At 37.1% G+C, this 16,385-nt stretch overlaps 1 protein-coding gene across 2 annotated transcripts in view; it reads right to left on the bottom strand.

Moving 5' to 3' along the window:
* Positions 1-15,728, bottom strand: part of LOC139698703 (nephrin-like) — a 574,051-nt gene extending 558,323 nt beyond the window's left edge. For both annotated transcript variants that reach the window (XM_071597581.1, XM_071597582.1), the window contains exons 1-2: positions 15,602-15,728; positions 13,676-13,884 (exon numbers count right to left, since the gene is read on the bottom strand). In XM_071597581.1, the coding sequence (XP_071453682.1) occupies positions 13,676-13,884; positions 15,602-15,666 (274 nt within the window). In that variant the 5' untranslated portion in view covers positions 15,667-15,728. The remainder of the gene's footprint in view (positions 1-13,675; positions 13,885-15,601) is intronic.
* Between the last annotated feature and the right edge of the window lie 657 nt (positions 15,729-16,385).

Genomic DNA, 16,385 nt, shown 5'->3' with positions numbered 1-16,385 from the left:
TAATGACCAAAGTTCATCCTTGGACGATGCCTTGGTTTCTTGATATCTAAGGCTCAAGTCGCCTGACATCGTTTGCACCATTTAGAAAATGGCAGGTACGAATAAATTAAAAGGAAAGATCTACGAGAGGCAATGAGAATCCGTAGAAACCCAGAGTTTTGGTTTCTTTACACCAAATATTCAAGCCCAATCCACATTTCATACAGTGTTACATCATGTGCGGTCTGTATGATGTTTGAGGTGTTATCCGGAACATTACAGCAATGATCCTCATGCCAAAGGAAAACGAAGTCCACACCAATGGCTTTGATAACGAAACAGATCAACGAACATGAAATTAATGGCCACAATTAAGATTAATGGAATGATATAAATCAGATGAAACATTTGAACTAAAAATGCCATAAGCATGGATGGACTTGAGTTTAGGACTTAAAAGCGATGAATAAACTTGCGAGGCAAAAATAAGTCGAGATAAATGACGGTATAAATCTCGGAATGGATAACAAACGAGAATTCCATAATGAGAATACAAATGAAATAAACTAAAGATAAAATAACAGTATATAACAACGAAGGGCTTCACTAAACACATTTTTGAATGTAAACATTTTGTTGTTCCGGGATTGTTGCTGTTTACGTACCATCCTCAAGTTATCAGCGATTAAAAATTTTTGATAACCAAAAAACAGAGAGCAGGAAGGGAACAAAATACTCTTGTAAGCAATCGAGATAAACCGTTATAATGATTGAGGGTGTACTGCTAGATGATTGTATGTGTATTTGAATGCGTGTCGAATGAAAGGATTTTTGCATGAATATATATGCCACCGTGTTTACAATTTTGCATATGATTGTGCTCCTTTTTACTTGTGGTGACCTAACACCCCCCGCCACACGCCCTTGCGACGGCTTGCGGGTGACTATCTAGTGTAGATGTATTTGCTCGTCCGCATCACTCATAAAAGGAAACGTCAATTTTACATAAACTTGCTACGATCTGGATATCACTTGGATAATATAGTGCACGACGTAGAAATATAATATAAACTACGTTACAGATTTCGTTGGCTTAAACAGTCATGAGCTCATTAACTCAGGGGAATATACACTTCATGCAAGACCACCCCACCCCGAGGGTTTGGTGATAACAGAAAGAAACAGACTCAAATTTAAACTTAACGGCTTAATCTTCGGAAGTAGAACCTGGTAAACTAATAGAATAGGACATTTCTTATGATATACACGTTTTATTCACCAGAGAAAATAAAAACCATTCGCTGTCCTCAACTCCGGGGTCGAAGTCGCAAGGAAAAACTGCCACCGAATGAAAGGTTGGACCCTTCCTAATGCAGATTTAACACCGGCTCCAAGACTGACTGAACTTCCTCGGGAACCATCGAAATTTTCCCGAATTCAGAAAGAAATAAAATTTCGACTTCCAAACTAAATGGGAACGTTCTCCGTCCCATAAGTTTGATTCAACATCACGTACCTCCCCCAATGGCGGCATATCTCAGGTTTCTCTTAAAGAAATTGATACAGACGCCACCGGCGTAAAAGCTCTTAAAGAGTTAGGAGCTCTTTCTGTGTTTTAAACAGAATCTTGAAAAGTGGTAGTTTCGAAATACTTTTTCGAAAACTGGAGAACTCGGTCACTCCAAAATTAATTTCCCTCGTAATTATATTGAATTTAGAGCAAATATACTTTTTTGCTCACTGAAAGCACCTTGCTTATTATGACCAGTTGACTGTACCGCACATTCAAAATTAAACAAACACTCGTTCAAAAATCTGATTTAAAATAAAATAATGTGGAAAATTGTACAAAATTATACAGTAATATTAATGGAAAATATTCTAACATTGAGAACCTCGTATATTTATAAATAGAAGGATATCCACAAAACCCACCCAAATTTTTTTGAAGCTCACACGAAAGAAATACGGATTTAATATTTTCCCATTGGTTCCAATTAATGAAATCCCAATCTTAATGAGACACCATTTAAGTGTAACTAAACCGCAATGTGTGGTAAGTAACACAAATAATGTTAATGACTGTAAGGAGACTGAAGAGGTATTCCGCATTTTGTGCCTCACTTCTATAATAATTCAGATCATCCTGGTGACCATTAGTCACCAGTTTAACTGGCCTACTTTGTCGCTTTCATAGCAGCAAAAACAACCCGAGACAAATTTAAGTTTTAAAGAAGTTCAAAAATATTTGAAGGAAGTTAGTTGATTCGTCAAGTATTTTTCAATTATGAAAGCATATTCCAATAGGACAAGTGATTAAGAGAATACTGTAAATGGGATTTTCAAAACCATGAATACACGAGGGATAAACTATTTCCAGCATGTTTCAAATAAAAAAAAATCCTTAAATTTTTCAGCCTTATTTTACTAGCATCTTGTATCTCACGAATAGGGTTAAAAGTGAAGACATTACTTTACCTATGCTAACGTCTATTTTGATAATGAAAATTTTCTCATTCATACGAATGAGAAAAAAAGATGTTAATGAAAAATGTTTTTTCTCACTAACATAGCACTCAACCATTAGAAAGAACCACGATTAATAAAATATTTTTTATCCGTTAAGATCAAAGCTAGGGTGCATAAATTATGGCGATTCGACCAAAAGCCAAGGTGTTTAACCAAAACTTTGACTTAAATTTCCAAAAATATGACCCACGCTATTTTTACAGTGCAGCCAATAGTGTATTGATTCCAAATATTGTAGAATTTTTAGGAAATCAAGATAAATTCCAGCCAATGAAAAGTAGACGCACTCCGCTAATGTACAACATGGATTTCACCTAAAATGATGAACTTGGGGCAACCGTAGAATATCATGACTTATCGGCATGTATACATACTATGTAACAGTATTACCTGAATAGAAGAGCTACTCTTTGAATAATATCTTTTATTTCAACAGATTTATTGCACCATGAAACTAATTCTGCATTTTTGATTAATGACACTATGGTACATTTTACGACGCTGCTATGATATTTTGCTTATTTAAATTATCAAAAAATGTGTTAGGCCTTCTTATGGACGGCCTTATGATATAGTTAAATGAAACGGGTAATCCGAGTTCCTTAGAGTGTGGATGTAGACAAGACAGAAGTCTATGGAAAATATGGACAAGTAGAAGAGTAAAACAAATGGGCAAATTTGAGCCCACAGTATTTTACTAAAAAAACCATCATCGAAGCGATAGGGCCGGAAATATATCTACAGGAAGACAGCGGTTGAACTAGCAAATAAGTGAACATATAAATAGAGGGTAAAAAGAAGAAGAGAAAAGACAAGTGGAGAACAGATAGGAGCGTTAAAACAAAATAATTACCATTATACAGAAATTATTAGTAGAAAATAAAAAGGAATAAAATTTCCAATTATCATTACAGGCTAGTGACATCATCACAGACTAGCTAAATCATCGGGCTGAAATTATTAATTATCATTACAACGTAGTGAACGAACCAAAGCTACAATGTCCCACCGCTTTGCACTGGGAAATATTCCTGGTGTTTAAGTTGGGAGATCTGACAGGAAATAAGAGAATTTGTTGCTCTCGTCTTGGAAGACAGCCCACGACTTCAATTAGCAACTAGGCTTCACTAGAGGCAATCACTGTCGCCGTCATTTACTATTCAAAATAAAATTCCATAAATCTTTAGTTCTAAATTCCCTGGAGATATTTATTATTCCATTTCAACCAGGATCTAGGGGTAAAAAGCATGGCATCATGGGTGTAGGGCTGTAAAAAGAATCTATTTGGCTATGGATTCTCTTCCATTGTCTGTAGAAGGCTGGAAAAGATATTTTTCTCGCGTGAGAAAACTGAAAAGGAGATAAAATTGAACTACTATATATAAATTCGGAAAATGGGAAGGTGAATTTCTACATTTTTTTTAATTTGTAAGGGGAATAAGGAAGGGACTCGGAGAATTTTTTGAGGTGTTTTAAACTTTGGGCCTGTTATTCAATTGCCACCAGTGGATAACAAGTTCATCGTTATGGCGATATGTGAACTTCTATTAACAGATACCTTTCCATATGAATCGGACGAACAACTCGCATACACCGATAGTCGTACATTCAAGTGATGTGAAGAAGGAAAAGTGCTATGCATTACCCAAGGGAAACGGTGGAAGCACGGCAAGTACTGTTCCTGAGGTCTTTGGCGAGTGCGCAATGTGAACGGGAGAGGGAGGGTTGGGTGCGGTGGAGGGAGCAGTGGATCTGGGCGGAGGATGTTGCTGGCGTGGGAATAAGAGAGCCGCGGGAGCGTGGAGAGGGGTTGGGAGATCCAGCCGGAGAAGAAAATTGAGACGGATTAAACTCTAAAAAGAGTTGAGGAAAAAAAATGTCTCTAGGGTCGTTAATTTTAATTCAGGCCTCCCTAAGTCTTCCCTTTATTGTAAGGAGCTGTGGGAGGGGCGGGAGGAGATTCCTTTCCGCATCTTGATGGAATTGCACAAAGATTTACTACTAATTTGAATTCAGAAAATTCTTTCTCCCACGAAACTGTTTGAGCACCGGATTAATGTTTTTGCTTATTTTTGGTCGTAATTACGTTCGCACACTTCTTATGTTTCCAAATATTTTAAATACCAACTAGTGATTGATTAAAAGGGCTGAGCGCCTTCAGGAAAAAAAATGTTAAGTCTAATTGATAACAGTTATTCAAAATATGCTCTTTGAAAACACATATATACAGAGAAAGAATCTCTTCGTCATTTTTACCAAGAAATTTAATCCTATTCGAGGAAACAGAAATTTTATTCAAAAGTTTACTTTCGGAATAAATGGAATTCAAACTCAATATGGTGATATTAGCGAATGCAATTTTATTTACATCTACATAATACCCCGCAAGCCGCTGCAAGGGCGTGTGGCGGGGGGTGTTTGGTCACCAACCGTAAAAAGGAACAATACCACATGCAAAACAACAACGTGGAAAATTACACCCACAGAAGCGCACACACTCATGCAAAAATCTCTTCATCCAACACTTATGCAAACACATATACCGCAAACCAACAAAAAACTGCACCCCAGGATGCAGCACGAAAGCCATCCTACAACAAACAAGCCAGGACACAACAAGCAAGAATGTGAAACACCACTACCACATGAACATGCACCACAAAACACTCTACCCCCCCGAGGAGACTGTAAAAGGCAGGGAATGCGACCCATCGTTGCAGGTAGCAGGAATTTTCCCCCGCGGAGAGGGACGAGAGATTGAAAGGGAGACTTAAAAACAGATGAACAGAACACGAATGAGGTCATTCGGAAAAATGGTTTATTATAAAAAAACACATAATGTTAGTGGAAGAGCATGCACTTAAGGCGAGCTAATTATTTTTTAGACGCTGAGGGTGGCAAGTGGAATTTTTGCTATCTAAAACCCTGCAGTTGCTATCCCGTATTGTTCGTGGGAAGAAGGAGTCCTTGAGGCGGCTAGTTCTGGCATCTATTTACATCTAACTATATACTCTGGCAAGATTCATGACGATGGTTCTTTCTTAAAAGAAGTTATCCGTGCGGATTTTCCAATTATTATGTCGCTTTTTAATGTAATCCAAAGCACTTCATAAGCTATTTAAAATTTATGGAGTAAATTTCAGGGGATCGAGATGGTGCGGGGGCTAACGTACCGTCTTCCCACCCTGAGGGCGCGGGTTCAAATCCCGGCGGTGTTGAATATTTTTCAGAGGTATCTCGATCCCTACTTGAGGTGCTTTGTGGAGGGCACTTTGAGTGAGTACGCCGTCCGTCGGATGGGACGTTAAACTGCGGACCCCTTGGCGCCTTTCGTAAAGAGTAGGCTAATGCCGACGCCGGGTTTCTCTCCACCCTTCATCCTTTCCTGTCCATCCCCTATGGCGCAAATGACCTCAGCTGTCGGTCGCCTCCCCTCAAAACTACTACTAGTAAATTTCAGAAAAATATCAGCATCATTATTACATCAGACCATAGCGGCTACATAACTTGAACAGGGTTAACAGGAACTAATGTTTGTACTAAATACCAACTAATGAATGAGGCTAAATGTGTGATTTAATGTTACTTACGTTTTTATATACAGTGATGCATTCCAGGGGCCTCTTAGCTACAGCTATCAGTTGTAAGCAGATATTATTTTTTTAACTGAATCAATCATTTCTCCAGTGTTGGATAGATATGCGTTCCATTACGGGCATTAAAGGAAATCAGATTTTTTTTTAAATATCGACCTTAACGTTTACCTTTGCCTCTGCCCATCCTGCCGGTCATTGACCAAGAAAACGACGGCGGACAAAATCCTTGCCACCCATGTCTCGAGCGAATGGAAACGGAGGATGCGAGAGGAGAGCAAAAACCAAGAGGGCGGAGCGAATCAGCTTTTGGCCGCGCAAGAAACCGCGTGAAACATTGCGGAGAGGTCCGACCCGGCATCGATCGAAACATAAAACAGCCGTTAGCAGCAAACATAACGTCCCAAGTTTCTACTTCATTAATGGACCGTAGTTCGCAACAGACAATGTAGCACAGAAAACGGATGATAGATAAAGCGAGGGAGCCGAAGTAAGGAGAAAGATTCATCTCCCATTCCGCGGGACCTGCCCACCTCACCCCGTCCCACTCAATTCTTTTGTACGCGCGCCGAGCTCTATGACCTCTTCCCTCCACCCTCGCACCACGGAGACCGGGCCTCCGACCCCTGCTCCACACCCCCCGCCCCGCCTTAGCTGCAAACGGCCCAAACCAGGCTCCGCTCCGCCAACAGTCATTATTTTTCACTAAAGAAAAGGCGAAGAGGTTCCCCGTTCGAAGGGAGACGGCGGAGAAGGGATTCATATGAGAGGGATGGGGAGGAAAAGAGGGGGTGGTTACGAATGGGGATGGGAGAACCGGGGTGGAGATGGAGAGAACTGGAAAAACTCCACCCCTTTAAGGAATTATGACGCCATGAGGGAGGAGTAGAGGCATCGCCTCCGGGCCATAAGTGCCGGGAAAGAAATGTAGTAAATTGGAACACGATACATGAGAGATGATAAAATATTATGCTCTTAGAGTCGAAAAACGCAAGCCCTGAGTTATTGGACATACGCCACAATATAAGAAAAAAGACATTTACTGTGGAAGTAGTGAGGGGGAAATTCACTGTAGAGATATTAGGCACAAGAGAGATGCTCATTACGGATATAGAATTGCCGAAGTATCCACGTATTTCTGGTAGACTCAAGTATTCAACTGAGTACCCGCGATCACGGCCTTGGTCTATAAACAATGCTTTGATCTAAAGGTGGATAGATGGAGAAATACGAGACCTCTTAGCGAGTTCCCAACGTTTCAAATTGTATAAATTACCATGTGCTACGTAACTGTACGGCGTTTATCTGTGAACTGCTTTTGAGAATCGCCTTAATATGCCTTATGCTTAATAAAAAGCAAAAATGAACCAGTAGTCAGCTATGACGTTGTTACACAGCGGTCTTCAATTAGCCTTGTTGACTGAAACATGATTATAGAAAAAAATCAAAAGATTTCTTTTAAATATCCTAATTTATTATTTACATACCATGACAAAAAATTATAACATCACTAGTTCAATTATTTACCATAAATCATAACGGTAATGGAGACGCTTGTGTAATCCAAGCTTTGATATTCCGATCAAATTACTTTTGAAAACTCTTGCAACACTGGAACGAAAAGTTTTTAAATAGTTTTCTGAAAGGTTTGCGAAATTTTAACAGCAGGGTGAAAATGCTTTCTTTCTGGAAAAGCATAGCTAGTGACGTGATTAGGGCAACTAGAAAAAAGTCTAAACATTCCTCCGTGCAAGTGTAAAAGACTTCATAAAATATTCATCCAAGTATAGAGGTAATCAAATTTAAGCCATGGGAATAACATTTCACCGGTGGATAAACAAAACAAATATTTAAACCTGATGAACGCCTTAAAGCCTTTGGGAACGCTGCCCCGCGGCACTGTAATCCAATGAATATAAATTGAATATTAATTCCGAGCAGTGCCAAAATATTTATTCCTTTCTCCTCTCTGCATAGACGGTCGTAAATAAAGCCTTCTCTATTAAGGGATCGATGTGTCAGTCATACACCACCTCGATTACCACTCACAATAAGTATATTCGCGTACGCATATATTTCTATTTTTTTCAATTTTAATGCGATGTGCGATTTATATCATAATATTCATTTCTGTGAATCGCAGCATATTCCGCAAAACACATACGTGTGGACAGAGATCAAAATAATGATTTCATAGAGTTATATTCAGCGAATATAGAATATGGAAATGTTGATGACCTTCTGAAAATATTAGCATCAATGGAGCTGAAAGACTGAAATTGTTTGACAATTTTTCCGAGAATACATTTTTTCATTTAAACCTTATTCCAGGAAAGAGCAATAACAGTAATCTGATGGCTTTCCAAAAATGCCATGAAATATGGTCCTAACGATACATTTTTCTATTTCCTCTAGTTTTTCTGCGAAACCGGTGAATAGATTAATGAATGGTTAGTTACATGGCAAGAGTAATAAGAACTTACTGCCAAGATATTCTTTCATGGAATTTAAATAGATTTCTCCCTAACCTCAAGGCAAGTTATTAGTTAAAGGCAAACTTGTGACAAAAATAGACGAAAGTAAACTTTGAAAATTACACGATTGACATAATCATCCTACAATTATCAAATATATCTAAGGGATCTAGTGCAATATTAATAACTAGATATTTTCCTATATATATCGCTATAGGCTATAGGGAACTAAAGCCATGCTTTTTGCTAGGAAGCACATCTAGGACATCGACGAGTGAAGTTTTTTTATTCAACATTTATAAATCAAATTGCAAATGTTGACAACTACTATTAAAATTCAACCTATTTAGGACGATTCTTATAAAAGAACTTCAGTTTCAATTAATAGATCAAAATTATTCCTTCCAGAATAACTCTTTAATCATATTTATAATGAATGTACCTTTATCTACTGATAAATTAATTTAATTACAACATACTCTGGGGCCAAGTCAGCATAAGAACTGCTTGACTGCTATGGTACATGTAATTAGTGTTAGTTATCGGAGGGTAGGACTGATAATGTGTTATTTGTAGCATCAGGGGCAATTTGAGATGAGTAAACTTTTATTGTGATCGCGTCATGGTTGAAGAATTTCAACGCAGTGTCGATCGACATCAGCTCTCTCTTAACGAAGTGTCATGAGCTCTGCTGATGAGTGTCCCCATTTACTGCATTAGGTACTGCAGGGTAGAGACACACATTAGAAGTGATACGGATTACGAGAAAAATATTTCACTTTCGGTATTTCTCTCGGGATACCTAAGTGATAAAACAGTAAACTGACAACCATGACAACATTCCACCTTTTACAAAGCCCATAAATTTTGTGGCTTCTTAGAGAATTTTTGTCTGAAACATTTTTAAATTACCCATTTTTGAGCAACGATAATTTAATTTTAGTCAGTTGTTCATAATTAAATTCAAAGTCTTTTCACGTGGCCTTCGATGTAGACGGAGCAGCATGTGGATATAATTTCACCTACATTATTAATTCATAGTATCACTCTGCTTCCCAAGGCCAATATCTTATCCTTACGCTTGCAATGGATGACCCTACCTGGGTCACCCATTACAAACTTAAGGATAAGAATCAGAATATAGGTTGCCTATGCATCATCTGTACCTTAGTGAGACGGCTACGGAAGCCTGTGAGGGGGCTATTTCAATTAAAATATTATGTTGAAATCAATATTAAGGAAGAATTGGAAACCAGTTTTTCAATTGTGCGGTGATTGGATAAAATATAGTTAGGTATCACTATCTATTATCATCAGCCTATCGTTGTACTGCAGATTATTTGTGAAAAGTAATCGGATGTTTCATGCTCAAAATTTTTCATCGATTTATAAGGATTCTTTTATCTCAAGAAACCTTTTTCTCTGTAACTACATTATATGTCGACATGAGAATGTTGTCCGGACTTGGTATTCAGTACAGAACCTTGCACAAAGACACCGGATGTACCTAAGACCATGAACGAAGTAAACTCAAACACCTTAGAGGCTAGTTCATGTATTCTAGTAAAAATTGGAAACCTTCTTTAAGACACACAAGTTTTCCACACTTTGCTCCATACCTTGTCGTCAAAGTACGTGCACTGTGGACTGTAATACTCTTGCGTGTGTTTGGTAGCTTCATTGCGATTGCATGGGAGTACTCGTGTGTGACAACATCTACTTTGGACCTGTACGTAAAGGAGTACCTAAGTTCTCCCGGCATCACGAGCACTGTAAGACCGCAAGAGTACACGAGATTTCAATTATTTTAAAAAACTTTCTCCAAAACAGAAAAGGTCCTGCGGTGAAAAGAATGCAACTTTACAATAGCTAAAACACAGATTTTTGACTGAGATTTTTCATAGGTATATTTTCTGCCAGGCCTAGCTTAAGCTTTGTCACAAGCTTTGAATTTGTTATTGATCATTTTTACCAAAACATCGAATCTACACTTTTTTTCTTCATCTCCATGAAGCAAAAAGTGCTAAAAATATCCAAGGAATATGATTGTTTTGTTTCCAGAGGAGAAATGATTCGTTGTAACACTGAGATGCGTCTTCACTAAGTTTTTTGTTTCAACTATACCATATCTACCTAATATTATGGATGTTGTTTCGATAGTTACCAGTCGATTTTATCCCAAATAAGCAACGGCGACCCAAATTCAAACATCAGGGTAGAGATCTGTCATTGTTGAGCTGCTGATGGTTTCCCAGAAATATTTGGTACCAAAAGAGTCACGAAGGTTGAGTAAGGAGATTACAGAGTCGGTTCCCGAAAACAAGTCCGGGCCCTCCGATTAGCAACCCTGCACTTTAGCATCTGTGCCTCTACCTTATTTAACGTTTTTCCTAATGGAAAGATTATTCCTCCAGTAAATATTTCACTAAAACATAATTAATAATTGTAATAATATTGCGTCATAATTTGGGATATTTTAGTCAAGAAACTTAGTTGATTTACAAATAAAACCAACAACAAGCGTTTCACAGTCCACAATCATAATCATCAATTTTGTCTCTTATCTGTTTTTCTAGTGCGTGTATGTATGTAATTTTCGTTGTAAGAGTTATCTTTGACCAAACTTGACCGTTTCCGCCAGGAAAATCGCCTAATTGCAACATTATTCCAAAATAAATAAATAAATCACTCAGGTCATGGATTCGAAGCACACGATCAACTTGTCATATCAAATATTAATCCAGTATGTTAATCTAACATGCCAATATAAAGATATTCCCTATACATTTTTTTTCCTTGATACTAATATTATTAAAGATTTTAATATGTAATAAAATCGACCAAAGTACGACTTCAATGGAAAACATGTTCACATGTCATATTTTCAATTGCATGTATAATGTTTGTGGTGAAATGCCAAATGATACAACATACGAGTAAGTTTAAAATGCGAGTTTATCGTACTACTACAAAATTGCCAGGCAAATTAGGCAAATGAGGAATTATTTTATTCCAATTGAAATCGGTCTGCACCTCGAGTTTAGCTTCTTGTGCTGATTTCCCCCTGTACAAAAAGCTTACTCGAAATTTTTGAGCTCTAGTTGGCTATCCAGACTTACAATATTTTTTCCATTCTTAAATTCCAAAATATTGGAAATGATTTTTTTAGCCCTTTTTACCTTATTCCTACCTTTAATTATTTCCTATATATAGGTCGGAATCTAAAAATTTCTGTTGATCACCGTTCTGCTCACAGGTAATCTAGAGGATTCTAGCATTTCAAATTTCATAATGCAGAATACTAAAGCCAAAAAATGTTGCTTAGCCCCAATATTTCGCCTCTTATCCTTCCAGGAGTAAAGCGAGGAGAGATTTTAGGAGGTATTTCTCTGCTTGCTGTAATAATTTTGAACGTGAATAGAGTAAACTTGAATTAAATTGATTCATTTAAATGTAAAATGTTCTCTTTCACGGAGTAAATTTCGATCCTTCCTGGTCAACGGGATTTGAATTGAGTCCTCCTTAAACCTTAACTCCAGCTTAATGCTAATTTAAAAGTTTCCAATATTTTGAATTCAGACTTCATTAAAGACCTAAATAGGGACACAAGGGGCAAAGATTACTGTTCATCGCCCCTCAACTAAGTCCCATTCGAAACCATTGCGGGGTAATCAGAATGGATTATTTCTAGGACACCCTCGGACGAATATGGACCGAGTTATTTCACGCGATTTGGAATACTGTTTCTTACTACTTTTAACGAACAGGCATTTTCATCATCTCTCTTTACCTTCTTGTTTTGTTACCCACTAAATCCACTAAGTAAATTTCTGACCTAATTCCTCCAAATAAGACGCTAAACGAACATTAAAATTTCACCAAGGAAATGCAATGTACCGGAAAACACATGCTGCATTAGTTCATCTTTTGCTCAGAGTACAATGTGCTTTGAACCGAAAAAAGATTAGGCCAGGCGATGAAATAGCATTTATAAGAAGAAAAAGTATGGGTGAACGCATGCTAGGCGTAAGAAATGGGTAGTAACAAAATGTTCATTACGATCATAGAATATGTGTTACTTTCGCTCTAAGGCCTAATTATCAATTGAATTCGGGGAAATATTACCGTCCTAAGTGTTCCAACGCTCGGATCAGCAAATTGAAAGAAAACAAGGCACGCTTGTTTTTCCCCATTACACCCAAATTAAACGCCAAGTCAAGGGTAAATTATGCGAGCAATATACGGTTTCTTTAATGTGCTACGAAAAAACGAGAACAGGTCATTTGGGCATCATGTGACATGCTAAAAATGATCCGGAGTTTTCCCCTTGAAGGAACTGTTTGCAGGGAATAATAAATATCCTTTCCACGTTATGTCCAAAGAGTATTTTCACACAAACTAATAACGCTACGGGATAAATATTAATATTTAAATTTGTTTGGTGATAGATTTTTTCGTGATAAAAATTCGATTTTACAGTTACAAATATCCATTTATAAATGAATAAAATCCTAGAAATGAGCCAATAAGTCGTATAAATGTTAATGATATTGGTCCTGCTGGAATAACAAAACGCTCGATTAAGTCAAATGACCTTATCTTTCGGCCAACTCCCCACATTTCTGCCGCAAAAGCCTAATTATATCGGAATTTGCACCGTTTGATATCGCATGGGTTTCACAAAACCTTTCATTGAAGTAACTCCTGTAATACAGATAGGTATTTGTGCATTTTTTACTGATGAAAATATCACATAACAAAAAGTATTTACAATTTATCTTTTACGATATTACCCGGAAATGTATGATCATTATGTAACCCCATGCATTTCTGGGAATACCGAAAAGTTAAATTTAATGCATCAACACGGGGTGAAAATTGGGTGATATGGTCATATTCGTGAGACCCCTTAGCTTTTGTTAATCATCTCCAATAATAAGATCCAAGGGAATGGAACCGAGGATGGCATAACATTAACGGGAAGGAACGCAGGTAAAGAGTTTACTTAAAACATTTAAGATTTAGATGACTACCAAATATTAATAAGGTATTCACTCCTGTGAAGAGAGATTCGAGCTCAGTAGAAAAACTGTCACTCACTCAGGACGGTGAGGTTAACTTTCGTGTTTCGCGTTGGCGACTTCTTAAAATCCACGCGACATCTGTAGACGCCACCGTCTTCGTCCTTGACGCTCTCCACCGTCAGTTTAGCCGGATCGTCTGTGAACCGGAAGTAGGCTCTGCCGCCCAGGGTCTGCTCATCCGCCCAATGACGAGCCTGGTCAAAGGATTTCCCTCGAGCATCAAAGCTGTAAAGAGGGAGCATGGATTCAAAGGTATCACTCCAGGGTGATAAAACTGTGTGGGGGTAATAATGCACGCAGCCTCGTTATATATTACAAAAAATACTAGTACGACAATTATTCCATAAAAATTTTGATCTCACTTATTAAAAAGTTTAGAGTAGAATCGGCATAAAAAAATGGATAATGATGTATTAAAAACCCTTAAAAAAATGGATACTGATTTTAGTTGTTTCGCAAAACATTAAATGGGAGGAGAGAACGTGAACTCTATTAAATATTTCTCGGAAAACTAAATAGATATTTTTGAATCATCGGAAACTTAAGACCGAGTGCCCAGTAGAGAGAGTGGGCAAAAATATCAGTCATCTTATTAGACATATTTAGACATATATTACTACCCTCATAGACAGTATAGAGTGCCCCTAATATAGACGGGAATTATATGAGTTGTTCATTTGAGAATCGAGAGGAACATTAACCAAACATGATATGAGAGTAGAAGAAGAGGAAATTTATTGGAAGAAAAGGAAATATCCTATAGCAGGTATTGAATGCCACAATAGTCACAATGTTCCATAAGCGAAAAATAACGATAGTGAAATAAATATTGATGTATAAGTTATCGATAAAATCCGAACAAGATAAAATTTAAATGACTAAATACATGATTTTTTAATTATTCGAATAGAAATATTACAATAAATTGATGAATTTTCTTCACAATAATGAGACATATCGAAAAAAAATATCATATTTCTTTTCTCCAGGCACATGAGCTGTTCCATCAAATTAATTGCATCGATGAATTTTTGGTAAAATTAACATCTATGCTCACAAAAAATTCAAGGGCTCCCACCGAAAGACGATTTCCTAAGAAATGATTTCCAAATCAGTCGGTGCTTGGTTTTCAAAATTTTAGGAGCATTGTATTTCAAACTAATCGAAACAAACTACAAGAAAATTAGCTACATTAACTTAAGAAGAGTCACCCACTTGCATGTACATAATTTTAAAGAAACTCCTTATATTCTAGAGATAATTTCTGAATGAATCTTTCCGAAAATTTCCCAAGGTGTTCTCCAAAGTAATCAAGTTGTACACTTAATTTTTTCCAATTCACCAATTTTTTTCACTTTTTCATACATAACATTACAAGTTAGGAAAGTAAATTTTCCCAAATAAAAGCAGAGATTTTTCCGACTATACTCTCAAGGAATCAGGAATTACAGTTAGTGAAATTATCTTTTTTAAAGCTAAAAAATATAGCATGTAGTGGGATTTGAAAAAGTATTTAATACTCAATTTTGTTAGTCTCTTGCACATTTAACCTTGCTGAATCGACGCCAAAAAATAATTTTTGCTATAAAATTCAAATCATTAACGAAAGACTCAAGTCAATTATGTCACTTGGAATATATGTCATTAGTTAAAGAGAAATTTTTACTTTGGACATTCTCATTTGAATCTATGACTTTAAAAATGTGAGACAAAAAAGGGTAAAAGGGAAGGATTTTTACTCGATTCGGTTTCTTTGACCTACCAATAGATAATTTAGTAATTCAAGCGATAGGGCTTTAAGATTTCAAATGACACGCGCTGGGTACACGTGTACTTAAAAAATCCTAGGTGGGGCCGTTGTACCATCAAATCATTACGGATAATATGGTCTTCAAAAATATTTAAACCACTTTTAGCTTTCCAAAGACAAAAGTGCACTAACCTGTATATAGGTGTGGGGGCACCCTCCTTGTACCAAATCACCAAGTACACTTTGTCGCCGGGCATCGGGGGAGAGATGTCGCAGGGAAGTTTGGCTACTCCTCCAGCGACCGCCGATGCCTCCGAGACCATCACTGAAAAACAAGAGAGAGAGGTTTCAGTCAATTTGAGAATCTAACTAGCCAATCAAACAAAGAATTTAGTTAGGTCTAATTTCACAAGTTTTTTCCAGAACTTAATAAATATACTTTAAGCATTACGGTGGAAAAATGCAAACAAGTCCCATGCATTGTCCCATGTGCATAAATTAGCCAAAAGGTAGAGAAATGCGATCTAGTTGCAAATGTGAATCAAAATAACTGAACTCCTTGACATTTAATGCTATCCCGATGATAACATGGTTTCCAGTATGACAGTAGAAGTACGCAGGGTATATTGTTGTCGATATCCTAGGTGATTAAATGCGTAGATTTTAAAAGATACCAAATCATGAGAACTTAGCTCATCTGCTTAAACTCTATAGGCGTCTCACAATTGTACATATGTAAATTCCATTGGCTAAACGAAACTTTCATCAAAATATTAAGCGGATATTGGGTTAGTCTAACGTTTAAAAAGAGTAAAGAAAATTCAAGGCACCAGTTAGGAACAAAAAATAATATTGGGGAACTCTGAAATTAAGGGTGACTTAATTAGTCTAGTCTGAATGAAAGTCATCATTTGATTAAAATTTACTTTGACCCTGCAGGACTATTTATTACCAATTGCTCATTCAGCTAAATTCT

The sequence above is a fragment of the Hetaerina americana genome, unplaced genomic scaffold (genome assembly GCF_022747635.1).
Source record: "Hetaerina americana unplaced genomic scaffold, ioHetAmer1.1.p SCAF_9, whole genome shotgun sequence".
In the NCBI taxonomy this organism is placed as follows: Eukaryota; Metazoa; Arthropoda; class Insecta; order Odonata; family Calopterygidae; genus Hetaerina; species Hetaerina americana.
The sequence above is the reverse complement of the archived record's forward strand: the minus strand, read 5'-3'. Positions and strand labels throughout refer to the sequence as shown.